This window comes from Cladophialophora bantiana (genome assembly GCF_000835475.1).
Source record: "Cladophialophora bantiana CBS 173.52 unplaced genomic scaffold supercont1.7, whole genome shotgun sequence".
NCBI lineage: Eukaryota > Fungi > Ascomycota > Eurotiomycetes > Chaetothyriales > Herpotrichiellaceae > Cladophialophora > Cladophialophora bantiana.
Window position 1 is genome coordinate 1252898 of NW_015971581.1, and position 24708 is coordinate 1277605.

The 24708-nt window shown below is 51.6% G+C and overlaps 9 protein-coding genes across 9 annotated transcripts; 5 read left to right on the forward strand and 4 right to left on the reverse strand.

The window, feature by feature from the left end:
* Nucleotides 1-97: 97 nt before the first annotated feature.
* Z519_05452 (uncharacterized protein) lies at nucleotides 98-739 on the forward strand (the record flags this gene model as incomplete). The annotated part of the gene is made up of 1 exon (XM_016763192.1): nucleotides 98-739. One exon carries the CDS (start codon nucleotides 98-100, stop codon nucleotides 737-739), a length of 642 nt encoding a protein of 213 aa, XP_016620805.1.
* A 2178-nt stretch (nucleotides 740-2917) lies between these two features.
* On the forward strand, nucleotides 2918-3974 carry Z519_05453 (uncharacterized protein; the record flags this gene model as incomplete). Its single annotated transcript, XM_016763193.1, has 2 exons — nucleotides 2918-2998; nucleotides 3072-3974. 2 exons carry the CDS (start codon nucleotides 2918-2920, stop codon nucleotides 3972-3974), a joined length of 984 nt encoding a protein of 327 aa, XP_016620806.1.
* A 445-nt stretch (nucleotides 3975-4419) lies between these two features.
* Z519_05454 (uncharacterized protein) lies at nucleotides 4420-7730 on the reverse strand (the record flags this gene model as incomplete). Its single annotated transcript, XM_016763194.1, has 3 exons — nucleotides 4420-4911; nucleotides 5014-6059; nucleotides 6119-7730. 3 exons carry the CDS (start codon nucleotides 7728-7730, stop codon nucleotides 4420-4422), a joined length of 3150 nt encoding a protein of 1049 aa, XP_016620807.1.
* Nucleotides 7731-8617: 887 nt separating this feature from the next.
* Z519_05455 (uncharacterized protein) lies at nucleotides 8618-11022 on the reverse strand (the record flags this gene model as incomplete). Its single annotated transcript, XM_016763195.1, has 4 exons — nucleotides 8618-9219; nucleotides 9271-10576; nucleotides 10626-10903; nucleotides 10965-11022. The coding sequence occupies 4 exons, from the start codon at nucleotides 11020-11022 to the stop codon at nucleotides 8618-8620; spliced, it is 2244 nt and encodes a 747-aa protein (XP_016620808.1).
* A 2007-nt stretch (nucleotides 11023-13029) lies between these two features.
* On the reverse strand, nucleotides 13030-13544 carry Z519_05456 (ribosomal protein L11; the record flags this gene model as incomplete). Its single annotated transcript, XM_016763196.1, has 2 exons — nucleotides 13030-13362; nucleotides 13416-13544. The coding sequence occupies 2 exons, from the start codon at nucleotides 13542-13544 to the stop codon at nucleotides 13030-13032; spliced, it is 462 nt and encodes a 153-aa protein (XP_016620809.1).
* A 617-nt stretch (nucleotides 13545-14161) lies between these two features.
* Z519_05457 (uncharacterized protein) lies at nucleotides 14162-15421 on the forward strand (the record flags this gene model as incomplete). The annotated part of the gene is made up of 3 exons (XM_016763197.1): nucleotides 14162-14391; nucleotides 14463-15258; nucleotides 15320-15421. 3 exons carry the CDS (start codon nucleotides 14162-14164, stop codon nucleotides 15419-15421), a joined length of 1128 nt encoding a protein of 375 aa, XP_016620810.1.
* Nucleotides 15422-15817: 396 nt separating this feature from the next.
* Nucleotides 15818-16751, forward strand: Z519_05458 (uncharacterized protein; the record flags this gene model as incomplete). Its single annotated transcript, XM_016763198.1, has 5 exons — nucleotides 15818-15917; nucleotides 16111-16190; nucleotides 16290-16454; nucleotides 16562-16600; nucleotides 16680-16751. The coding sequence occupies 5 exons, from the start codon at nucleotides 15818-15820 to the stop codon at nucleotides 16749-16751; spliced, it is 456 nt and encodes a 151-aa protein (XP_016620811.1).
* Nucleotides 16752-17413: 662 nt separating this feature from the next.
* On the reverse strand, nucleotides 17414-18479 carry Z519_05459 (uncharacterized protein; the record flags this gene model as incomplete). Its single annotated transcript, XM_016763199.1, has 2 exons — nucleotides 17414-17667; nucleotides 17735-18479. 2 exons carry the CDS (start codon nucleotides 18477-18479, stop codon nucleotides 17414-17416), a joined length of 999 nt encoding a protein of 332 aa, XP_016620812.1.
* A 3108-nt stretch (nucleotides 18480-21587) lies between these two features.
* Z519_05460 (uncharacterized protein) lies at nucleotides 21588-24587 on the forward strand (the record flags this gene model as incomplete). Its single annotated transcript, XM_016763200.1, has 1 exon — nucleotides 21588-24587. The coding sequence occupies one exon, from the start codon at nucleotides 21588-21590 to the stop codon at nucleotides 24585-24587; it is 3000 nt and encodes a 999-aa protein (XP_016620813.1).
* Nucleotides 24588-24708: the final 121 nt, after the last annotated feature.

Sequence of the window (24708 nt, forward strand, 5' to 3'; positions counted from 1 at the left end):
AAGCTCACAGGCAGGCAGCTAGCACCACGTCTTCAAGGAGTCAACGCAAGAATACGAGGATTCTGCGAGGCACGCTCCTCGGGCATTCTGTCATAATATGTCATATCTTCCCAGAGATGCCATCGCCCTCACCGGCGGCTGCTATTGCAAAGCCATCCGATACACCGTCAAAGTCCCAGCATGGGAAAACCGCCCTGCTGTTCCCGGCGCACTCGAGACTCCCATCTCGTCCACCGAAAAGGTTCAGACGCGATTACCCTTGGTTGACCTCGATCACTGCGGTAATTGTCGTCGTCAAGCTGGCTGTATGGTCCAATGTTGGCTCATAGTCCCAATTGACTGGGTGGAATGGGATCTACTACGGAAAGAAGCTACAGGTAGCCAGCAGGCTCTTAATCTATCTACGTGCGAAGCAGTTGGACCGCTCAAAGAGGGCGAGAACTCAGCCTCGACCTACGTATCGCGCTTTAGTTGCACTGACAGAGCGACGAGGACATTCTGTTCACGTTGCGGTACAAACCTGTCATATTTGAGCAACAAATACCTGGGTACTCCACAAGCATTTGTCGATCTTACAGTTGGTAGCCTGGATCCCGAATACCTCGAATTGGCGAAGCCAGACCGACATGGCTGGTGGGATTTTGGTGTTGACTGGATCAAAGCACTGCTGAGAAAGGGCGACGGCGGGTTTCTGATCCGACACCAGACGGGTGACGTCTCCCAAGCTGTGGAAGATTAAACACAATGCAAGTGTCCTCCTGGCTGGGGCCCGGGCCTGGATCACATGAAGCGCGCCATATCCGTAGCACTAAGTCCACCACCCAGGCAATGTAACACCCTAGCGTTGCAACACGCGTTTTATTCCACCCCACCACCAGACCATCTCAATCAATCCAACTGCCACTCAACCAATTCACCATTAATTACGCGTAAATGGCCTCAAATCGAGAGATCAGAATCCAACAGGCTATCCAAGACTTCGAAATACGCAAATATCCTTCAATTCGCGCGGCTGCGGCCGCAAACGACGTCAACTACGCCACGTTAAGTCGCAGACTAAGAGGCACTCAATCGGCCACGCTCGCCCACGAACCACAGCAGTTATTGTCGAATATATAGGAGGAACTGTTAAAGAGATGGATACTTGATCTAGAGGCTCAAGGATACGCGCCTAGCTATTCTGCTGTGCGAGTTCTCGCAGGGATAGTTAGCGAGTCGTCTAGCGGCCCTAGTTAGGTCGGACATAACTAGCTACCACGGTTTATTCAACGACATCCTAATATCCGTTCAAAGGTAGGCCGAAAGATCTCTGTTAAGCGCGTTAATTGCACACTTCCTAAGCTACTTAAGAGGTAGTTTCGCGGTCTATAATCGATTAAAGTACGATATTCGATCCTACTATAGAACACCTTTAATATGGACGAATCTAGACTAACCCTAGGCGTTTATAGTAATTAAATCGTTATTAGAACATCGGCTACTACTAGTAGTACGCAAAAATCGCCTAAGACGCGTAAATGGATAACGCTGGTCGAGGGGATCTTAGCCATTGGTAAGCGAATTAGGGCGCTAGTTATCTTTAAAGATAAAGCGCTATAGACCACTTAGTTTGACGATTCTAGTTCTAACTATCTATACATAACCTCGCTAAATGGCTAGACATTAAACGAGATCGGTCTACGCTGGCTAGACTAGATATTCATTCCTTAAACGACGATAGAAGGCACTGCTCGCGGCGAGTATCGACTACTACTACTGGATGGTCATAAGAGTCACGTTACGTATGAATTTATGTGGAAATACCATTAGAATAACATCGTTGTGTATTATCTTCTACCGCACTTAAGCCACGTCCTTCAACCACTTAATCTTACCTATTTTTCGCCTGTTAAGTCCCGTTATCGAGCGTAGATCGCTAACCTAGCTAGATTCGACGATGCAAGCCTAGTTAAGAAGACTAGATTCTTATAGATCTATTAGAAGGCTAGCTAGGAAAGTCTCAGTGTCGCTAATATTAAGTCTAGCTGGAAGGCTAGTGATATCTATCCATGGAATCCACGGAATGCTATTCGATCTAGCCTAGTTCTTAAGGACGCCGTAATCACTTAGATTACACCACGAACACCGCCTTCTCGCAAGCGAAAAGTCTTCGAGGATAATGTCTATTCTACGCCAGTCAATAGACGAATTTATGACGATTCAATGAACAGAGCTAGACAAGAGGAAACGATCTCAAGACCACTCCGCAGATTCCTGGGTAAGACCGGCAAAGAACTCGATCGTTTACAGTGGAATAATCAATAGAAGGATCGGTAAATCGCTAGTCTAAAGGCTCAACTAGAGCGATCGAAGGCCCAGAGGCAAAAGGGTAAGGTAATTGATGCCAACGAGACCTTTGCTAGCATCGAGAGTATACAGGCGGCCAAAGAGGCATTGGCCACGTTGGCGGCGACGACGACAGCGACTAGGAGGACTAGGCAGTCTACAAACAACAGGAATAGCACCTCAAACGACCCAATTGCGGCGTTTATGAACGTGTTCCATGTCAACGATAGTGCTAGTTGAGTAATTGAGACTTGTTCTGTTACAACAGTTGTAAAATCGCGTGTTGCAACGCTAGGGTGTTACATTGCCTGGGTGGTGGACTTATTAGTACGTGAACCAAAAGAGGAATGTGGGTGTCGAACGGTCAAAGACAGGCGTGAGAAATTGCCTGGTTCAGACATTTGACTGACGACCAGAAGGTGCGGGGAATTATTGTCATTTGAAAATAGTCTGGGTCCCGACTTAATATCGAAATCGAAATGAATAAAAACGAGTCCGTCTCTCCCTCCCTGTAGAGCCGACCTACAACTCAACCCCCACAAACCACGAAACGGTCGTTCTCTGCCTACCTCAGGCACCATCACTTCCAGGAATGATCGAGCAGGATGTGACTCTGCAAGAAGCTCCCCGAGGAGAACTACCCGTGGCCTCGCTATGGACTCGATCGCTCATCGTCCGTAAATCCCTCCTCTTCCACATGTCGAACCGAACTGGATCAGAGTTCTGACGACGCGGTGAAATAACAGGCAGGCGCCTTCGCCGGCCTCACGGTTGACTTCTCCCTATATCCCCTAGACACGATCAAGACACGGCTGCAGTCTAATCTGACGAGCACGAGCAAACATGCATCCTCCATCGTCCTCCCTCGCCATACCCTCCAAGGGACGCTGCGGAGCATGTACGCCGGGCTCCCCTCGGCGCTGCTTGGGTCAATGCCGTCCGCTGCGTCCTTCTTCGTCGTCTACGACGGTGTCAAGAGATCGCTGATCGATCCAACAACAACACAGCCATCTCCGCACCAGGCCTATGCGCACATGCTGGCCTCGTCGCTGGGGGAGATTGCGGCCTGCGCGATTCGCGTGCCGACCGAGGTCGTCAAGCAGCGCGCCCAAGCAGGCCTCTTCGGTGGCTCAGCCCTGCTCGCACTGCAGGACATATTGGGACTCAGAAAGGCAGACGGTTACGCGACAGTGGTCCGCGAACTCTACCGAGGCGGCGGCGTGACTATCATGCGCGAAATCCCCTTCACCATCACCCAGTTCAGCCTGTGGGAATACTTCAAGGCCTCCTACTCAGATCGCCAGCACAGACTCACCGGCCGCCACGAGGGACAGGTCACGGCTGCGGAAAGCGCAGTCTTCGGCAGCGTCGCAGGCGCCATTGCCGCAGGGTTCACGACCCCGCTAGATGTGCTGAAGACGCGAATCATGCTCGCTCGTAAAGAGGCAGGCATTGCTACTACTGGGTCGTCATCCTCCTCTGCTCGCGCCGGGCCCGCGAAAGTCCTGCAGCAGATATGGAGGGACGAGGGCGCCGCGGGCCTGTTTCGCGGCTTCGTGCCCCGTGTCGGCTGGATCAGCACCGGAGGCGCCATATTTCTGGGCACGTATCAATATGTGTGGAATCTCCTGGGGTCTGAAGAATCTTGAACGTACCTTTTTGGCCCGGCTCAATGTGTATCTTCCGTTGATCCCATCATTTCTCTGTAGATTACATGCGCAGAGACTTTGCAGTTTTTGCATTGGAAAAACGGAAAAGCATACTAAAATTCAGACCTCTGTATGTAATTCTACAATTGATATCTTTTTTTTGTCGGTTCTTGTTTTTCTGTCTTTTTCTCTTTCAAAGCAAAATGTCGACCGGCGCTCGCTTGCAGCATCCAACGCACCCATTTTATCGTCTCAAAAAAGGTCTCTCATCAGGCCCAGATCTACCAACCAACAACGTAGCATCATCATCCTCCATCTAGCCTTGTGAACCCTTCCTTGCGTCAGGTGGTCGCACAGCCCCAATGCGCGCGCTTCCAATAGCTGCAGTCACCAACACTCGCGTACCCTGATAGATCTCCTGTTCTCACGATTCCCTCAACTCTATCTATCGCACTACACCCGTCGTCTCCTCACTCTCAACGTCCGTGGGCACCTGCGCGGGATGGGGCAATGTCAACTTCTTCCTCCCGTTGCTCTTATAGTACAGCACCACATCGCCGCCCGTTCGCCAGACGTGCACGCGTAGCGTGGCTAGTGTTGTGTTGGGATGGACAAGTTGGTTTTGGCAGTATAGTTCCAAATACTCCTCCGGCTTGAGCTGAGATTCCGAGCTCTGTTCTGCCTCCGTAGTAGGGGCTATGTCTGAATGCGGGGTCTCGGTGGGTTGTTGCCCCTCCGTAGTGTCGGTAGACTGAGTCGGTTGAGGAGGAGGAGCTTCAATCCTCTCTGCGATGTACGCCATGATTTTCTTTGCGCGGAGCATGCGATTCGCGTTGAGTCGAGCATTGCCGTCGGGCGAAGCAATGGGCGGGAGCAGATTCTCATAGGGGTGTAACACGAACGACACCTTGACGGTGTCTTTGTAAGGGATTTGGTTCTATACATACCACAGAGTCAGCGTCTTTGGTATCGGTCAAAAGGAGACGAAAAATGCTGAGACAGAGAAGGGCACAGAAAGGAGATGACGATCTGGACTCACCCGCAGTAACAAGTCACCTAGCCACATCGGCGCAATCTTCTCAAGTGTATCCACCTCCGCAGGATTTCCCAACTCACTGATCTCCCCTCTGTACTGGTCCGCCAACCCACCACTTTCTGGATTGTCCTCCTGGATGATAATCGTGGTATGCGGTGGCGGACTCAGCACCGGTGTCTCCGTCGGCGGAGAGGGAGTTATCCCCTGCGGCAGCGGTTGATCCGTTTTGGACTCGAGATGCTCATCATACTCTAGGCGGATCTTCTGAACGACACCAAAGAAATTATCTTCGATGTGAACTTTCTCGATATCTTTCTCGGAGGACCGGAGGGATGCGGTGTCAGAAGATCTTTCTTCTGTTGATGCAACGGGCGCCTTCACTTCTGCAGAGGAACGGCTGGTCATCTTTTTGGGGAAGGACATGCCCATGCCGAACTTCTTGCCAAAGAGACCCTTTTTCTTCTCCTCGGTCGGTGATGTTGGCGTCGAGAGGGTTCCTTGAGCGTTGCTGTCCGTCAAGGCCGGGCCACCACCGGGTGTTTTGGGGACTTTCTCGCTTTCCGAAGAGGCCTCGGACTGACTGTTAGCCGTAGTATTGGTCGAGGAGAAGTAATCGACACTCTGGGATTCCGTCGCTGACGGCGTCGGCTGCACATGAGGGGTTTGGACTCGCGGGGTTTGTGCTCGCGACGACCGAGAAGATGCACCATTGGGAGTCTGTGCTGTCTCTTCTGCGGTGGGAGGAAGTGTGGTGTTCAATGGCGCAAAGCCCGGTGTGGCTGCGCCGATTGCTAACCCAGGAGTTGCAGGAACCATTGAGAAGCCGTTCGATGCACGGGGAGTCACAACTGTCCCTGGTGACACCATGGGAGTTGTCCCAACAGATTCGGGCAACTTGATGCTAGTTGGTGCACCAGGTCGAATAAGACCACTATGAGGAGCAGTGCTGACTGGATTTTGGAGCGTGCGTCTATAGGCTTCATCTCGAGCAACTTCTTCGTCAACGAGCTTCGAAAACAAGTTGCGGAGTACCCATTTGCCCAGATTGACTGTTCAAGTCATTGTCAGTTCCCGCTAATAATTGTTTCGGATTGGAAAGCCGTCCTACTTCTCTGGTCCTCGCGAAAGGCAAGATTGCTGGGCAAGTCGAGCTCGTCTGCATACACCTCGGCATCAAAACAGTAATTCTCCTCGAGCATAACTGTAATTTTCCCAGTCTTCGTATCCACGGCGCACCAGTTGGCGACGCTTTCAGTAGTGTTGACTTCCGGCACCACTTCGTCAAGATGACGACGGCCAAAAGATTTGATGGGAATACACTGTTTCAACGTCAGATTGCGGTTATTGCCTTCAGGGGAGATGCGTCTTGCCTTTAAAAGGTCCCATAATACTACCTCGCCGGCAGTATCCAATGTGAGTATTCTTTTTCTATCACTTAGCATGACGTGTTTGATGAGTCCGTTTTGCCCTTCGATGGTCTCGGCAGGTTGGCCTCTAATAGGGACCACCAGACTCAGATCATCCGTTATCATAGCCTCTGAAGCCTTTCTTAAATTTGTCGACGATACATTGGGATGCCTGCCCAGATGTTTCCTACCGGGATGAAGAGCCGTGATTGAGACGCGCAAAATCGCATTGTGAGGAATTCTCTTCTTGTGCTCGACTTCGCCGTTCGTGGTCCCGTTTGTTGTTGCAGGAGGCGAAGATGCTGGGGGCTCGGGGCTTAAATGACTTCGCGCCTCTGGACTTGCAGTCCTCTCCTCACGCGGCGACGCGGGCGGAGTTTCAACCTCGAGCTCAGTATCGACGTCAAGCCAGCGATTGACGCTTGAGCTCGAGGTTGCTGTCCAAACAGAGTCACCCACAGGGAGTACCCGAGCAATACCGTCGTGTTCTTGACACACCGCGACGGACACCCCGTCATCAATCTCCATTGCCCGTCGAGTATCAGTCTTTGCCACTAGACCTGACTTATCTCCAGAGTAGAACACAGCCAGGTTGGGATCGTCCGAATACATGCACCAAACGCTGTCGCTGTGCATGGTCAGAGTATGGATGCATCGACCGGCCGCAATAGACCAGACCTTGATCGTCTGATCAGACGAAGCTGTGAGGAGTGTATCGCCGTCATCACTGATCAAGATGTCCCTGACATTGTCCGTATGCCCGACAAGCTTGGTTATGCCTTTGCCAGACTTGGTATCCCACAGTCGAACTACGCTCTCAGGCCCTCCACTGGCTAACAGAGATCCTCGCGCCCGCAGGCAGTACACAGATCCCTTGACCACATCCTGTACCTTTCCAACGTTGATCTCGAGGTTCTTGCCTCCTCCGTTCAAGTCCCAGAGGCATATCCTGTGGTCCAAGCCTCCCGAGGCGACCCAATTGGATGTTCGGTCGGGCGTTGCAAGGCATTTGATATAGTCACTGTGAGAACCGATGGTGTATGCTTGCGACGATTCGTGAGCGTGAGGACGCCAGAGCTTGACAGTGACATCCGACGAGGCAGAGACTAGCCCAAGATTGTTTTTGACCAGGACAATATCATTGACCCAGTGGGTATGCGCTTGTACCTGCTTGCGGAATGATACAGTGCTCTTCTTGTCCTTTGCAGCGTCTGCCCCTTGTTGATTCAGTCTTTGTGCCTCCAAGTCCAGATCCCAGGCGCAGATCACGCCATCCCGACCGCCAGTGTATCTATACCCTTGCTCAGTATTCATTCGTTAGGATCGGCTTGAAATGGGGCGGTTGCGCACAGTATGGAACGATCCTCGTCAAAGGCTAAACCGTTCACCCCGAGTCTATGGCCACCTGGCGTACTCGCCAGAGGCAGAACTGCTCTTCATTAGCCATACGCACTCCGTGTGAGCAGGGATGGCAAACCATAGCTGATCCTCTGACGCTTCTTCTTGGCCATATGCGGGTGATATTGAAGCCGCTCGCTCGATTCTCTAACCTTTGCGACAAACACAACTGGTTTTCCTCAGCCGGCCATTTTCGCAGGACAAAGGCTAGAAAACGCTAACGTGACGACGAGTCCACCTCAACTATCCTTCAGAGAGGTTGCAGGAGAATGGAAGAGCTGCATCGGCAGATCAGGTAGTATTTAGCCTGCGCCGTTGTGAAGTGCGGGCGCAGTGGACTGCGGATGGCACGCCAGTCAGGAGCTAGTCCTGGAGTGCCTGTTCCAGAAGCTGGGGGCGGGACAAGGCCGCCGTCATCCAGATACTGAAATTACACACCGGGGTAAATTGACCCGAAGAGGGTCGAGAGGGGAGAAAAGGGTGCTTGTGGACTTTGTGGTTTCCAATATAACATACCTCAAAAGGTCTCATTTGTGTTGAACGTGATAAACTGGTATCTACACATAATATAAAGGCGCCTCGCAGATGGCATTTTCAACACTCAGGGTTTCTCCAACACGCATTCCAACAAAGGCCCCTGACAAAAATCGTAAGCATCGGATCACCCATCAGGCTCCCAATGCGTTCATTCTTCCAAAATCTACACAATGCGATCCCATTAGTGTTGCTGTGAGACAAGAACATGGCCGTTCCATCATAGATCTCCAGGACCCAGATTGGCAATCCGATTCCAGCCTTATCCGTTACTTGGCTGGTGGAGGTCCGCCAGATCCAGCCTCCAAGACATGTGTGTGGCCTTCTGCGTGGTGAACAGTCCCGTTTTCCTCTTGATAACAGACTCTGGCGCTCAATACCCAGTCGTCCTCAAGCACTTCTTCCATCGTCGCTCGTTCCGCTGGGTCGATTTTCAGCATGCGGCCAATGATGTGACGGCTCTCCCGCGGAAGAATACGGAGGAGTCGCCATGGGCCTTTAATCACTTCTTGTTTATCCCCACTGGATGTCGAAGGCCGCCCTTCATCCACGTTTTCCGAGTGGTGATGATGGTGATGCGACGAATTAGCACTGCCGTTGGCTTCGGAGTGGTGCCGAGAGGTATTATCTTCGCCGGGGCTTAGATGCGAGGATTTCCGTGGGTGTGAATCTGGGACCGGTGTGCCCGGTGTCGGCGGAGAAGCGAACAGTTTGTAGGAATTGTCGACAAGTCGAGGTTGCTTCCATGGGAAACGGCGAAGGGACATACAGCAGAAGATGATTGCCAGAGACCAAATGTCCGTGGCCGTCGGGTCGTACTTCTTTTCCTCGTACACTTCCGGGGCAAGATAGGGGTCGGATCCAACGATTCCTGCAATATCATGTTAGAGAAACCTTTCATCAGGGGGAGCGATTGACGAACCCGAGGCCAGTACAATTTCGTTCTCAAAGGGATACCTGAACACCGTGGCGCTTCCAAAGTCGATCAATTTCATTATGCCATGCTCGTTTACCACGACATTATCCAATTTGAGGTCGCGATGTGCGAGCCCCATACTGTGCAGATAGCTGACACCGTTGACAATCTGAAGGAAAGAACAGGCGATCTCTTCTCGCGTCATCTTACCCGTCATCACGATAGCAAACAGATCGTATGGGGCATACTCCATCACCTCGTACCAACGATGGTTTTCTTGGATAATGTCCATGGTTTCGATAATATTGCCATGATGTAGAGTTGAGCCGATGCAGAATTCTGCTGTAACTTTCTTGGAATAGTCCTTCTCACTCTCCCAGGAATGTTTCTCTCGGAATTGTTTGACGGCAAAAGTGACTCCATCGCTGCTGCGCTTGAGTAATCTCACGGAGCCGCCCGCGCCAGAGCCTAGAACTTTACCAAATTTTCCATACTTCGCCTCGAGGCTGTGATCATCCATGAACGGAACATTTGACGGCGGAGCTTGGTGGGGAGGCGTCCTGGTTCCAGACCTGTGACTAGATTTCCGCGAGGCTGGTACACTCGACGCCAGTGAATCTGAATTGTTATTGTGCTTCTTGTGGCCATGACCAAGCCGGAAGAATCGTTTTAGTTCAGACATTGAGCCATGTTTCCTCCCATCTAAGCCACTCTTCTCGCTACCACTATCCGTGACGTGGGAATAAGGATCTTTCTTGTTTGAACCGAATATCGATGTTCGCTTGTCAGAGAGGTCGGTAGAGCTTGATTGCCGCGGTATCCGCTCTGCTGCCGCTGCAATAGCTGGGGCCAGAGAGCCTCTTCCCAAACTTCCAAAATGCCGCGGCTCAGGCGGTTTTTGTTGAGCACCAGGCTGTGGGGAGGAAGGCCGAAGTTTAGGTGTCCCAACGGGACTTTGATCCGCTGGGGTCGCAGATTCAGAAGGGCCAATCTCGAATTTGGCTATACGCCTCTCATGTCCTTGTTCTGGCTTCGCTGGGGCTTGTTCGGAGGATCGAGGTGGTGAGACCGGATGAGAAGGCGAAATAGATTGGGACAGAGCCCTGCCCTGCGAGTCTGGAGGTGGGGATGTTTGCGGAGTTATCGCGTTTTGACCTTGCTGGCCACGTCCTGCAGAGACAGTGTCTTGTTTCCCGTCTTTTGAGCCATGTGGTGTCAACGGAGGAGATTGAAATGCAGAGGACATGGAGCCGTGGCCCTGTCTTATCGAGCCACGAGGAGTACCAGGCGTCTCACTCTCTCTTGAGGGGACCTGAAAACTTTCGTCAGCTTGACACAGTAAGATGGAACATTCCGCATACCCGTGAGGGAGGCATAGACACCGTTTCGTAGGCAAAATTTGCCATGCGGCTTTCCTGAAGCCGTGACTTTTGTAGAGACATTGCCAAGTTCCTGATCTGTTCATGGGCTTCAGGGCTGAGTTCCTCATTCTTCACTCCACCAGGTTGGGAAAGACGCCTTGACTCGTCCAGAGGGTCTATTTCTTCATTTCCCGAAGCAAAGCGCACCGCACCTTGCGTTGACTCTGCATTGGCTTTTTTCTCGGGGTTCTGTTGCTCTTCTTGCACCACTTTGGTATCTAGAATCGCTGTGTCAGCTCGTTGCGCTATGATTCTGCTCTTTCAACACCTCTTTTGTACCTTTGTCGCCTTTGGCGTCCTCCCCAGGGAGAAACATCGCAGACAGCTTGGAGGCCATGTTATCGGAAGATCGTGGGCCGGAAGAGCGCTGATTGCGGTAGAGATCGGAAGCGAAAGTGATCGACTACATTAACGAGTGGTGACTCCTGTCGAACTTTGCCGAGAACAGTGAAAAGATGAGATATGGCTAGAAATGAAAGATCTGAGTCGATTTCATGTTAGAATGGAGATTACTATCTGAGGACGTTGGGCTGGGGTGGCTCGTCGAGGGGGACAGATGAGCTAATACGGGTAGCGAAAAGGGCATTGGCCGGGTCAGGAAGGGAGACGGAACCCACATGCTGTTCAGTTACGTCGAATGCGAGATTTTAATCTGTTGAACCCGATCTATTAGACGCAATCGGAAAGACCGAGAAGAAGCGGATCTGGTGGAGCGACAACTGGGCAGATGAGAGTGTAGGAAGTGAGACGGTAGCAGGTCTGGCATATGAAAGCGGTGTCCCAGGATGTGAGGTACAGTAATAATATAATAGCTGTACCTGTACCGAGTATGCTCACTTAATAACCCACGAGTAAGGCGTCGAAAAAATGCGGCAGGACAAGCGGGAGAAATTTCAGCGACTCAGCGAGCCACCATCTCTGGCAGACTGGCACCGAGCACACCGAGACGAATAAAGGTGGGATGTTCAGAAATTGCCCCGCTACAGGCCCATCTCAGCGTATCATTACTCCTTCCAGCGGCACCAGGGAGTGTTCTTCCGACTGCGTGCTCTTCTCGTACACGGGTCGATGGCAACGGGGAACAGGTCCCTCTTTCCGTTCTGACAATGGGACAAATGTCATTTGGGCTGACAAGATCAAGCTCATGAGGCCGGCTCACGGGGTCCAACGATAACCATGCGTCTCCAGATGGGCATCCCATGCGTACCAAGTAGTTTACCACCACCGCTGCAGCTACTCGTTCCGGGGGAAAAGGCATGGCTAGGATTCGCAGATCACCGAGCGGGCACAGAAACAGCCGAACGGGCTTATTCAAGAGGTTGTGTGACAAACCATCTCTCTGAGCAGCTGCTTGCAATATTACATGGTATTTTTGCTCTCGCTACTTTGCCTTCGGCTTCTGTTCCTAGGATTTCCTTCCGGCCCAGCCGGAGACAATATGATGACAACGCTGCACATCATACCCAGTACACCCACTCTTTACCCATTCGAGGCTGACGAGCTTCGGTGTCTGCCTGAAGGTGAGGCGCAAGGTTCTTTTCTTTCAGGCAAGACGTCATCTCGGTCCTCGTATCTTTTTGGAAGCTTCCGAGCGACGAGTCATCTTCGCCATGCTAAGAGTCTTTTGATTTGAGCACGCGTACTTCGTATACAATGACCATTTTCCATTTTCCATTACATGTGCCACCAGGCCTGATTCTCACATTTCGTGGTTATCCAGATTCCACCGGAAACCATGGGACAAAGTGACCCTTCCTTGGGAATGCCGCCGACCCCACGGGGTCGCGTGCTTGTCTGATGTGTGCTTGATGCAAGATAGTCGATGGTGGTTAGAGTAACCGACCAATATCCCTTCTAGGAGTTTGCCCATTCCTATTCTCGGCTTTCTCTCGGCTCATCCTGAGATATTCGCGAGTCTCGAGGATGATAAAATGTGATTATCTCCGCGCTGAACGTTGTGTTCGCTCCCATGACCCCGTTCGCCTTGAACACGTTGCGGCCAAGGGCGCTCTTCCATGGCTCAACTGAAGGATTGTGCCGACGTCGATCATCGGCCTTGATCCCGAGGTAACTTTTATCCGCCAACTTGCATGAGCCATGCTTGAGATTGGAGAGACACATATGGGGATATTGTAGCTTTCCCGATCCTCGTCTGTTGCCAGACTTCTCGGCCCGTTTGAGCGGAGGTGGGGAATCTGCCCAGCAGTAGATATCGATAAAGTGGCAAGTATCTCACGGATCGAATGGTCCATGCCTCGGCCAATTGAGCAATGTCGACCAGAGCCAGAACTGCTCAGAGACTCGACTTGAACGGAGACAATCGTGTCTGATCTGGTGGCTTCGATTACGGCACGACTTTAACGCCAATAGACTTGCATTGCCACATGATGCATTTGCATAAAGCTTCGAGACTCAATCCGGACAGTCGCGTCTCACTTTGCTTGATTTTTGCAATCTCGTATATGTGTTTGAGTGAAACAGTACCGACGCTTTCGTGGCCTGGTCGTTGTGCACCCTTAATTTTGCCTTTTACTTCTTTCACTCCAGCAGCTTGGAGGAGTAGCCAAGATGTGTTCGGAGTGCGTACGTCGAAGCTGAAGGAGCGGTCTGGCCGGACCGTAACTCGCGCTGGAATTGGTACACCAGGAGTAATATGGGCGGTGCGAGCATTGAATTCCTTCCCAGACATCAGCAAGGCCACTACTCTACCGCTCTGCTGAATATCCATACCTTGCAGAAGTCCATGCTCTTGACGCCTTTGCTACCGAGGGCGGGACCAACAGGTGGACTCGGACTTGCTTGGCCAGCGCCAACAATCAATTTGACGATCTGATCACGAGCGGGCGTCTTCTTCGCCATAACGGAGTGGTTTTCGGCGCCTCGAACGACACGATGGGGAATGGGAGAGGTGAGTTGTCAATGTAGAGGCGGGCTGGCGTCCAGAGGAAGTCTTCGATTTTGTTGCGAGGAGCGGCAGTAGTGGAGTGATGAAAGATGGATTAATACGAAGCTTGAGATTGCGATGAATCTTGGAAAATATTGAAGCTCGACTGAATGCAGCGAACGTGACCCCTGTAGCACCAGTTGCAAGGAGCGTAGTTACTTGCGGCTAAACCACGAAGGATCTAGCACAGGCTGCTGACTGGCATCCCGTCTGCATCCGCCGAGACGGCACAAGGGCGCCTGGACTTGGGCAGCCTCCAGTACCCTGCACAGGGCAAACAGGGGAAGCCTTAGCCTTAAAATTTCGTTTAGTCACTGGGCGGCCTCTTCAAGTGCGACAAAGATTTCCCCCCAAAGGCACTGCTGGCATCCCATTCGCTTATGGTGACGTCGAATTCCCCTGGATCGCTGATGGATCAGTTACTCCCGTACATCCAGAGGCTTACATTTTGCCTGCTGTACTTGTAAATGATAAACATCCATTGTTCCCTTGCCAGTCTCTTCAGATCCTGTGTCGCAGTACTACAAACAGCATGAATTGGTTCAAGCAGCAGTTAGCCAACGTCGTGGGCACCGAAGAACCCGAATATGGGCCTTCCGCCGTCCAGCCCGTGACCAAGCAGGAAGTGCCCTATTCTATCCTCTCCAAGGATGATCTGCGGTGGAAAGCCATGGATCACACAAATGTCGAGACCGAAACATTTTACTTCTATGCCGACGATGGGACAACTGCTATGGCTCAGGTCATTTACAGCAATGTCGGGTAAGGATTGCATGATCACCCACCGAGAGGACCGTTGCTGCTGGAGAAACGCGCTGACTATCAATTGGCAGTGGAATCCATACAACGGCCCAGTTCAATAGCAAAATCTTCAACTACGAAGGTCCGGGAAAACATCTCTGGTGTTCCGACCCACTGAAGGACTACGGCTTCGACGAACCAAAGACAAGCTTCTACGCCGAAAATGTGGCTTTAGAAATGAACGAGGCAGGGGACACATACACCATCAAGTCTGCCAGAAACGACAGCTGCATTGTCAATTTGACGGTGAAAAGAAATGCGCCGGGATTTCAACTCGGCAAAGATGGCACAACGTACTTCGGCACGGATCATAAAAACCCGTGGGGTTCGATGCGACACGCCTTCTGGCCCCGGTGTACAGTAACTGGCACCATGCAGACACCCACAAAAACCTACAAATTGGAGGGGAAAGCCACTTACATCTACGCTCTTCAGGGGATGAAGCCCCATCACTTGGCAAATAGGTGGAACTTTGCGAACGTTCACACGAAAGACTACTCGGCCATTCTCATGGAATATACGACACCCGCCTCCTACGGCAAGACCACGGTTGGAGTGGGTGGCATCGCCAAAGACGGCGAATTGATATGCGTCGGCGAATGTACCGCCGAACATCTCACGTCCATGAGAGAGACGCCTCATGACTGGCCAGAACCAAGGACGATATTGTGGAAGTGGAGCGGCGAAAAAGACGGCAAATCTGTTCAGGGTGAGGTCAAGGGCAATCTGCCTGCCAGGTCTGATAGGGTGGATGTCCTGGCGCATTTGCCTGGTTTCGTCAAGTCCTTCATCGGTCACGCAACAGGGTTGAAGCCACACATCTTCCAAGTAAGAACACCCCCCTTGCAACTCCTCGGCACGATACCTGCGATACTAATATGTTGAGCAGTATCTTTCAGATGACCAACTCGAGCTGAAAGTCAAGGTTGGTGATGAGGAAGAGCTCTCCGAGCCCGGCAAAGTATTCACAGAGGCGACGTTCATCTCGTGAAGACAAGATGCCAGATTCAAGTTTCGTGTATTCATGACTTTGCATGACTGGAATAGAAATTGGATGAGGGCTGGATAGGTAAATCATGGTTTGAATATGCGAGATGCTATCCCTTAGCAAGCTGTGTTAATGTGTAATTCTTCGATGCTCTTTCGTTCTTCACTCAACAGGACATCACTGTCTTCCCTTTTGGCCCCCTTGTTCTGCGGCTTCAATTCCCCTCTCGCTTAGGCGCCAACACTTGCAGGCTTCTATCCTTCGACTCCTTCAACCCGCTCTCACTCGCTCAGTCGAGACGAACGTTGTTGAGATTTGTCATCTCTTACTCACTTCACCGTGTCCTACCGCTGATCACTCGTGTTATCTCTTCTCGCAGTAACCCTTCCCAGTCTCAACATGCCGACACCGCCACTAGGCTTTCCCAACAAAGGTCTACATGGACAGAGAGTGCCGAAACGACACAGAAAGCTCTTAAAAGACAATATCTACGGCATCAGTGAGTACTGTTCATTTGCCTTGCTCGTCGATCTCGGGCCCCCTCATTGATATGCGACGTGAACGGGAATGGCTTAGCTGACTGGAACTTTTTAACAAACAGCAAAAGGTGATATCAGGTACGATTGTAACTCCATCGTGACCTCACTGATGTCGCCGTGCTAATTTGGCGACTGTCTAATTAAGACGCCTAGCACGTCGAGGGGGCGTGGTTCGGATTCAGCACGAGATTTACCACGCAGCTCGCAGCGTTCTGAAGGCAAGACTGACCGAGGTGAGTTCTCAAGCAAAGGCAAAGGCGACGTCCGAGTTTGTTTGAAATTCTATCCAAACCCACCGAGTCATAGCTGTCCGCGCTACGCACTCTGTAAAGGAGCGGGAAAAGGAAATCAAGTTCTCATCCGCGTTTGAAACCACGAAGCTGACCTACGACATTTTCATCCAGATCATCAAGAACCTCACGTTCGTCCTTGGCAACTCAGGTGATCCGAACCGAGACGACGGGCCTCTCGAGGGCGTACATGGCAAACGCAGAAGGGTAAGTGGTTCATCGTTGACCCATTAGAAAACAGTGTCGACACTTTGAGTACGTGAGGGATTTGGTTGAATGACTGACTGACTGACCGATTGATACAATAAACACAGACGGTGACGACCAAAGACGTGATATTCGTCCTATCCCGAGTGAGTTCATCCAACAATCCTAGCCCCGTTTTTTCCCTCACCCGCCCCGTCGCAAGTTAACGTGGTCCATTACTACCAGATGGGGAATCCCGTGTACGGTTTCGATCCTCCCTACCACGGAGTCAGACGCCACGGTGCAATTGTCCATTGAGATATCTCCCTGGACTACTACTTATTGTGGTTGGGATGGAAGATGTTTCAGCCTGAGCTGATACGCTGCTGGAAAGGCGAATAATCAAATGAAGGTCATTCGAAAGTGAGACACCCGTCCGGTCCTGTACGCTGTGGATATGAAGATGGACGACACGAAGTCGCAAATTGAGAGTGAAGTCGACCAAATTTTATGAAAACCCACCACGAATGGAAAATCAATGTGTCAGGCTGTGATGGCTATATGCAAGCATGTCGAAGGCGTGGGTACCACGTTGGAAAGCGTTGAGAAAGCAGCGACCTAGTGATCTTGCTGTTGGCATACGAGGTGTGCAGCGGAGAAAGAGATTGTTGGACAGCACTGAAGGGGGAGCGAATTTCCTTTTTTTTTTTTTTTTACAACTTTCTCAAAACTGATGTGCTAGGAGCTCCCAAGATACAGACTGATGTACCGGAATACCGGTCAAAGGGACTATGTTGTCATCCTTGATATTGTGGTGAGGTTCAATACATGTGAGAACAACCTCGTTCGGTCCTGGGGCGTTTGAACGATTGCTACTTTCCCTTTGTTTTTCTAACTCTTCTTCCTCCACCCTCACTTTTCTTACCTTCACGAAGAGTCCAAATTTTCTGGCTCCGGTCTCTTTCTCACCAAATTCGCGATTAACACTTCAACAATAGCTTGCCTGTGGTCTTCCGCCCCTCCAAGTCGATGTGTGCCTGCTTTGCCTCGCTGAGCGGATACACCTTGTGGATTTTAATCTTCAGTTTTCCCGCCTTGATCAGGTCCAGCACGCTATTTGCGTAGTACTCCAATTCCGGGCGCGTGGTGATGTAGCCCATGAGCGTGGAGCGCATGATGGAGAGGTTCTTTGCTGTTAGGCGGGCGATATTAATGGGAGGAATGGCGCCGGAAGCTATTCTCGGAGAATTAGAGGTTCGCCATAGCTATGGGAAGGTATACAGGGGGCTGTTGAAACTCACCGTTACCGAAGTACACGACTTTGCTCTTTCTCTTTGCGACTTCCATACTGCCTTCATAGGTATCCTTGCCCACTCCGTCATACGTGCAATCCACACCTTCCCCGCTCGTCAACTTCAAAACCTGCTCGACCCAAGTTGGCCCGCCGCTGGCCTTGTAGTCAATTACATGTGTTGCACCATTCTCCTTAGCGAGAGCGCATTTCTCAGGGCCGCCAGCGGTGCCGATCACGGTACAACCCATTTCACTCAGCAGCTGGCAGAGGAGTAATCCCATCCCTCCTGCGGCGGCGTGAACTAGGATCGTTTCGCCTTTCTTCACTGGGTACGCCTCTTTGATAAGTGAGAGCGCGGTCATGCCCATGAGGAAGCCACCAACTGCATCTTCATCCGATACGCCTTGGGGGATTTTGATTGCTCGATCAGCAGGCACGGCCGTGTACTCGGCATAGCCTCCTTGCTTGATCCAAACCACACGATCGCCCTCTTTAAATCCCAGTGGGTTGTTTCCTTGTATCTTTGCGACTGTCCCAGCAGCCTCTTGGCCGGGGATCAGGGGATAGGATGCAGGGTACAGGCCACTGCGAAAGTAGGTGTCGATGTAGTTGACGCCAGCAAAGTTGTTTCTCACCAGGATTTCCCCGTCCTGGAGTTTGGGCAGAGGTTGGGATTCGGTGTATTGCAGGACGTCAGGCCCGCCGATTTGGGCGAAAGAGACCGCCTTCATTGTAGATGGGAGGGATGACATGGTACGGGTTGCCGTGAGATTCAGACTAAAGCGCGATGAGGGGTTCTGACGAAGGGACAGCTGTGAAGCGAGGCTGTGTAGGCGGGTGGTTGCTGTCGCTGTGGTGGTTATCTTGGTCAGTGTAGCTCGAGATCGTAAAGACATGGGATTTTATGACATGAGCTCGCGCCAATTTCGGAGCAATGGTGATATCAATTGCAATATAGCCTTTGATACGGAGACGGGGTATCTCTCGCGGGCTGTTTCCGTACGACTCGATGCTTCACCGGGACAATCTCCAATTAGCCATCCAAGGCAGTCAGACCTCAAAACATACTTATGTGCAAGTGTGGTACATGGTGAGGAGAAACGGAGTGCCGAAATCGTCGTCATATTTCTAAGCACGAACATATCAACTCGACTTTCTCTCCGCACTTTGTGGGAGGTTTCAATGGACTTGCCGATATCGCAGATGCTCCTTAATATCGGATAGAGGACCTTAGATGGGGAGTTCCGTTAGAGTCTTTCAGTCGACTGACTGAGCGCCGTCTGTACTTATGTATTTCCCGCAATGAATGCCCACTATTTTTGTTCTTGTTGGAGCCAACTAGTACTGCTTGAGACCGCCGTTCTGAATCGACGCGGCTTCCTGACTGACCCGTGTATGTACTCCATTCACCAACTTACCCCGCGAACCCCTCACTCTGGATGTGGCTTGCGATCAGGATGGGATGGCAAAACCACAAGGCCTATCGTGCCGATTCGGACCGCTGGCGCGGGAATTCCACCTATGTTAGGCCGAAGCCGAGACGAACTTCTTAACGGGGATTCCCAGCGCCTGGGAATGCTCTGGACACTCACAATCTAAGGCTGACATGAGTGAAGATGTGATTGGTAATTGAGTTATGCTTCCTGTAGTGGAACATGTGGTAAGCGAAAAGGGCTGAATGAAGATGGCGAGCTCCGGGGCGAGTAAATGGCAGCGGCTTGCGCCCCAGAGTCTCATGCTTGCAAGGCATGATCAACCAAATGAGTGACCGGTCTTCCGTCGACTATTTTCCACAAGTGAATACGTCGTACAAAAGTTCCAATTCGCCTCTGTCATGCGCACCATGAGATTAGTAGCGTATCTAGGCGGACATACTAAGTAGACTATTACTGTGGTTGTGGAACCCTCGCTGGACGACAGGGCAACGGGCAAAGCAGCAAAAGTGGTGTAGAAACGTCTGCATCGGTTGGACAAAACATCTGGCGTGACTATCGGGCCTTCTTCCTGTGAATGAAGAGAAGCTGAGTCATGTACAAGTAGCGCTGGGTGAAGTCATTTTTCCGAACGTGAAAGGACATTGTGGCGTTATGTATGGGACGAAAATCCTGCCATTGATGGATTGCCAACGAGGCTTGGGCAGACACCGCTATGATGGCAAGCCTCGCCACTGGCTCTCACCACATTTATTGTGGCCGTGCCCTCAAATGTGGCATTCTTCGCTGGTAGTCGATCCATGCCAGGCACCATGCACTCATGAGTGGTTCGCAAAATGGCCCGTCGAGATAGGTCAATCCAATTGGATCGAGAAGCTGGCAGGGCCTTTTGGCAAGTCGTTGGAACTTTCTTTACATCCAGAGTGTTTTTGCAATAATCCCCACCTCACCTCAGCTTCTTGCGGAAGTACATTGCAGAGTAACAGGTCCATCAAAGAGGTCGATGGGGGTTGCGGAGGCTGTGATGATGGCCCCGTCAGCACCAAGCATTGTTGAAAAGGTGCTAATATGCGTGCTAATAATGGTAAAACGAGGAGGACGGCCGAAGGATCGACGGTCGCGTTCATGGCGGCGTCCGAGTGTATATCACTGCATCAGTCGCCTGCCCGAAGGGATACGAGAAGGAATGCTCGCGCAATCATGCATCGAAATAACTGCAGCATACTCTTGTGCTACCCCCTATGAAGTATATACCTGAGCATCAGTGCCTCGTCCTGGCTTGTCAATTATGAGAACGGGTGACCACATGCTGTACCTACGTAGGCAAGGCGCTGGGAGGTCCAAGAGGCGCCAATGGGTTTGTGAAGGCCGACAAACGAGGGTAGCAAGAGGCGCAGAGGGCGGGCGGCAAGGCCGGGAAGGCTGGTTAGTGCTGTTGGCATCCATGCAAGAATGATGATAGTGGCACGGTGGTGCATAGTGGTGCACAGTGGTGGTGTTGAAGGTTTGTTTAGTTTTGTGTGGGGTGTTTGGTGCGGACAGCGCAGCTTCACCGTCTGGCGCAGTGTGTATGCCAAATGCTCGGTTGGGCGTCCAATTGTCGCCGCTAAGAGATTGAGAATCCTACCGATCCCCAACTTCATTCATCCTGACACAGAAAAGCCTCATCTATGTTCCTTGCTAGCATCCGTCTCTGTACTGGGTAGACCAAGGGACACCGCCATTTCTTCAACTCCCTCATCTCCACTTCACGTTTTGCCTCAGACAGAACCTCTCGGGTACCCACCACCACCACACTATGCCCCTCCGGATTGCAAGGCATTGCGGCCCGCTACTGTTCTCCTCTCTGTCCAGCTGCATTGTTGTCCAGCTTCCTTCGTATCACTGACTGGAGGATTCGAAGGCTTTGTCGATTGAGGCGTACTCGGCGAACACCTCTGAATCAAGACGATTCTAGCTACTTGGGAAGCCTGGCTATCAAACTACCTGCACGTCTTCATGCCCTGCAAATCAACACCTTGGGCCACGGAGCTCTTGGGTTGAGTCGATTGCGTTGCCTTCCTTCACCTGCTGCGGGCCCGAGTTCAGTCAAGAAAAGTTCATCCACCTGATGCATATGATGTGCTGATTTCGATCTGGTCTATCCTCTTACACGACCTACGCCCACTGCGACACAATTCGAAACGCAACCACCCCAACTCCCAACGCCCTAGATACGAGTTTCCTCAGGTGACAGCTCTGCGTCCAACAGCACTTGAAAACCGGTCCCCTTGCCCAACAACATCACAGAGACCGTGGTCAATAGCCTTGATGTATGGCCTGAGGTGCGTTAAAGATTTTGCATATAAGACTGGCCGGATTGCACGTGGGGCATCCTGGCAATGAGTACATGGTTCTGCATTCAGCTGCTGGGTTGAGTAAATTGAAATGGCCCAGATTTGGCCGCCGTCCCCATGCGTGGAGGACGAAGAAGTGGCTCTAGCGAGGGAGCACACACCCGGCATTGCTCTACATCAGTTGCAAAGTGACAACCAACCCGCAAGCAGTAGGGGCTCGGTGGATCAATATCCCATCATCCTCGACAACGAGGCCCCAGCTCAATCCCCCCCTTCAGAGGCCGAGCTCGTCTCAGATGGCAGATCTCCAAATAGTCATCGAGAACCAGCTGTGAACACTGAGAAGAGATTCGTCCTTGTGTCCTCCCAAAGTTCTGACTTCGGGGTTGAAGCTTCCCTGCCAGCTGAGCCGCTGCAGCGATCCAAATCGACAACTCAACTTTCAGATAATGACATAACGAGAGGAAGGCCTCATGTCACAAGGATATACACAGATTTGGGGCCAGGTCTAGAGGGCATGCGGACGGGCCGCCGCCGTGCCCCTTCACCCTACGCTCATACGCAAGCGGGTTTGACGGATGCTCTTTCACCGGAGACTCGACGTAAAGATACGTTGTTGTCGCCAATGCATGTTCGTGAGCCACGAAAGTCGGCGTCTGTACATCCTGGGACGCGAAGATCCGAACGAGACAGCAGTGACTCCGATCAGAAGTCAAAGACGAGGAGGAGAACAGAACGGAGTCGTAGTCGGGCTGCAAGGGAAAGCTTCTCCCACTCGGACAGATCAGAGTCTGAGAAGGTCAAGTCCCCAAAATTCCCCAGGCGAGACGAGAGCCCCGACGACCAATTTAGCCGGCGTGCTCGTCGCTATCGCAGCCCTGCTCCGCCCAGAGGAGGCTTTACTGGCTACACATACACTGGGCAAGACCACATTACGCCGCCTCAGACTCCAAAGCTCAACAATGATTCCGCACGATCCTCGGTTATTGACCATACTACCGTCCCCGAGCAGCTTAGCAACCGTCAGACGTCGTCGAGATTGACCACAGATTCTCCATATACCTCTTCCGCTGAAGAAGGTCATAACCGCCGTCCACGACCAGTTGATGAGAGAAAAGCTGATCGAGGAGGCCGATCGAGACGCAACTCGCGAAACTGTAGCGACAAAGACGAGAGACCGAAACTAACGCGCACACGTTCTCGACGCCATGACGCGTCATCCAGAGACGAGTCGAATCAAGAGCAATATTCCACAGACGAACGACCCCATCGTGAGGCCCAGACACCTTTGTCTGCTCGAACGACTTCCGCCATGGAGGACTTTCTCGAGAAGGCTTTTATAGCAAATAAAAATAAGCAACCGAATCACGGTGACAATCACTCTCGCCATGTTTCTCCGCGAGGCTCTCCAGCACAAAGTCCTCCACAAACGCCTCGTGCCGATGACCGGTCACCAAGGGACTATTTCGAACAAACTCACCATTCGTCAAGATCATCAAAACCACGGTCTCGTCCACAGTCGATTGATGATACACATTTCAAAGACATTAAGAATGTAACATCTCTCCTTGGAGCCGCGACGTTGGGTGCTTCCCTGGCAGCAAAAGCTATCCCTGCCCTTTCTCGATCGAACACTTCACAATCACTGGAATCACAAAGTAGTGGCTCTCAAAGCAGGCCAGCCAGCGGCCAGCGCTCAAGAAAACCTTCTCCAGTGATGGAAGAGTCCCAACCAGTGTATCAGAGTCTATCTAGGACGAATTCTACTGTATCTCGAAATGACGGCGCAAATACGCGGACCACAACCTACGCGATAAACGAAGAACGTCCTGCACCAAAGATTGCGCTGTATGCACCGGCACCACTTGAGCCGCCTCGCACAGCATCGAGATCGTCTTCTTATTCTCATTCTCCCGAGCTTCGCCCACCTGCCCCTTTCAGAGCCTTTTCCAGCATGGGTGCTCAAGGACTTCAACAGCCACTTCACTTCCCTGTCCAGTCAGCGCTGATGTCGAGCCCAATCAATTTAGAGCCTGGTACTTCCTTGCCCAATAGTGCACCTAGACCCAACTCCTTGCCTCCGTGTCCACGGTCGAGACCCACCGCTGGACACCACGATTGGTACACGATCCGGGACATGTCATTTCTAGATTTCTGTCCTACTTGCATGAGTTTTCTAGGCGCCACTCGCTTTCGCGACCACTTTATCCCGAGCCTGCCAAAAGAACCCCGCCGACCGATCGCTTGTGCAATGAGCTTCCCGTGGCTTCGAATTGCTTGGATGCAATCGATCAGACAAGATAGAAAGGATCTTACGCTTGTTTGGCAAATTGCCAATGGTCCACCTGCGGGGACCAAACCATGCGCTGGCACTAAAATCGATGTGAGAAGATGGTACCATCTAACCGATCCTCGAACAAAAAAGCCCGTGGACAATTTTGACATATGCTCTGCCTGTGTAAGAAATATTGACCTGATTTTTCCCACGCTTCAATTCTGTGTCTTTGATCGGCCACAGGAGAAGAAAGAGCAAGAGAAGATATGCAATCTAAACACAAACAGCCGCCACTTCTTATCTATTTTGAACGAGCTGGAGCGACTGGCAGATCGATCCAAGGAGACCATGAGGCACAGGGACTTTCAGGAGTTTGTAGATTTTATTCGCCGCATCTCTCGCAACCGGCACTGCGCGAAGGATACGTTACTGGCAACCCAGTCTTGGCATTATATCTCTGACCTTCCGGAGCTTACAATCTGTGAAGAGTGCTACGAAGAAGTTGTCTGGCCTGTCAGAGATCGACCGATTGCACGAGACGTCTCCAAGACACTCAAGCTTGTGCCTACCTTGCGCAAGAACTCCCTACTTCGAGGAACAAGTTGCCAGCTTTACAGTGATCGCATGAGAAGAATCTTTCATGATGCAGTGAGCCGAAATGATTTTGAGAGTTTGAAGTCGGCGGCTAGATACCGCTACAACATGGAGCATCGGCTGCAGGAGATGCACAAACTGTACGAAATGGATTTGCAAGCTGGTATCGACAGGAGGGTGGAGATGGAGAAGAATATTGCCATCTGGAAGTCTATTGAATAATGACTGATGGAGCACGGAGTCACGACTTATGTGCATGGGAAAAGTAAAGGGTTGGGCGTCGGAATGGACTGCACGAAGCAGTCAGGGGTGGGCTAAAAGCTGTATATGGACACCCCTACTA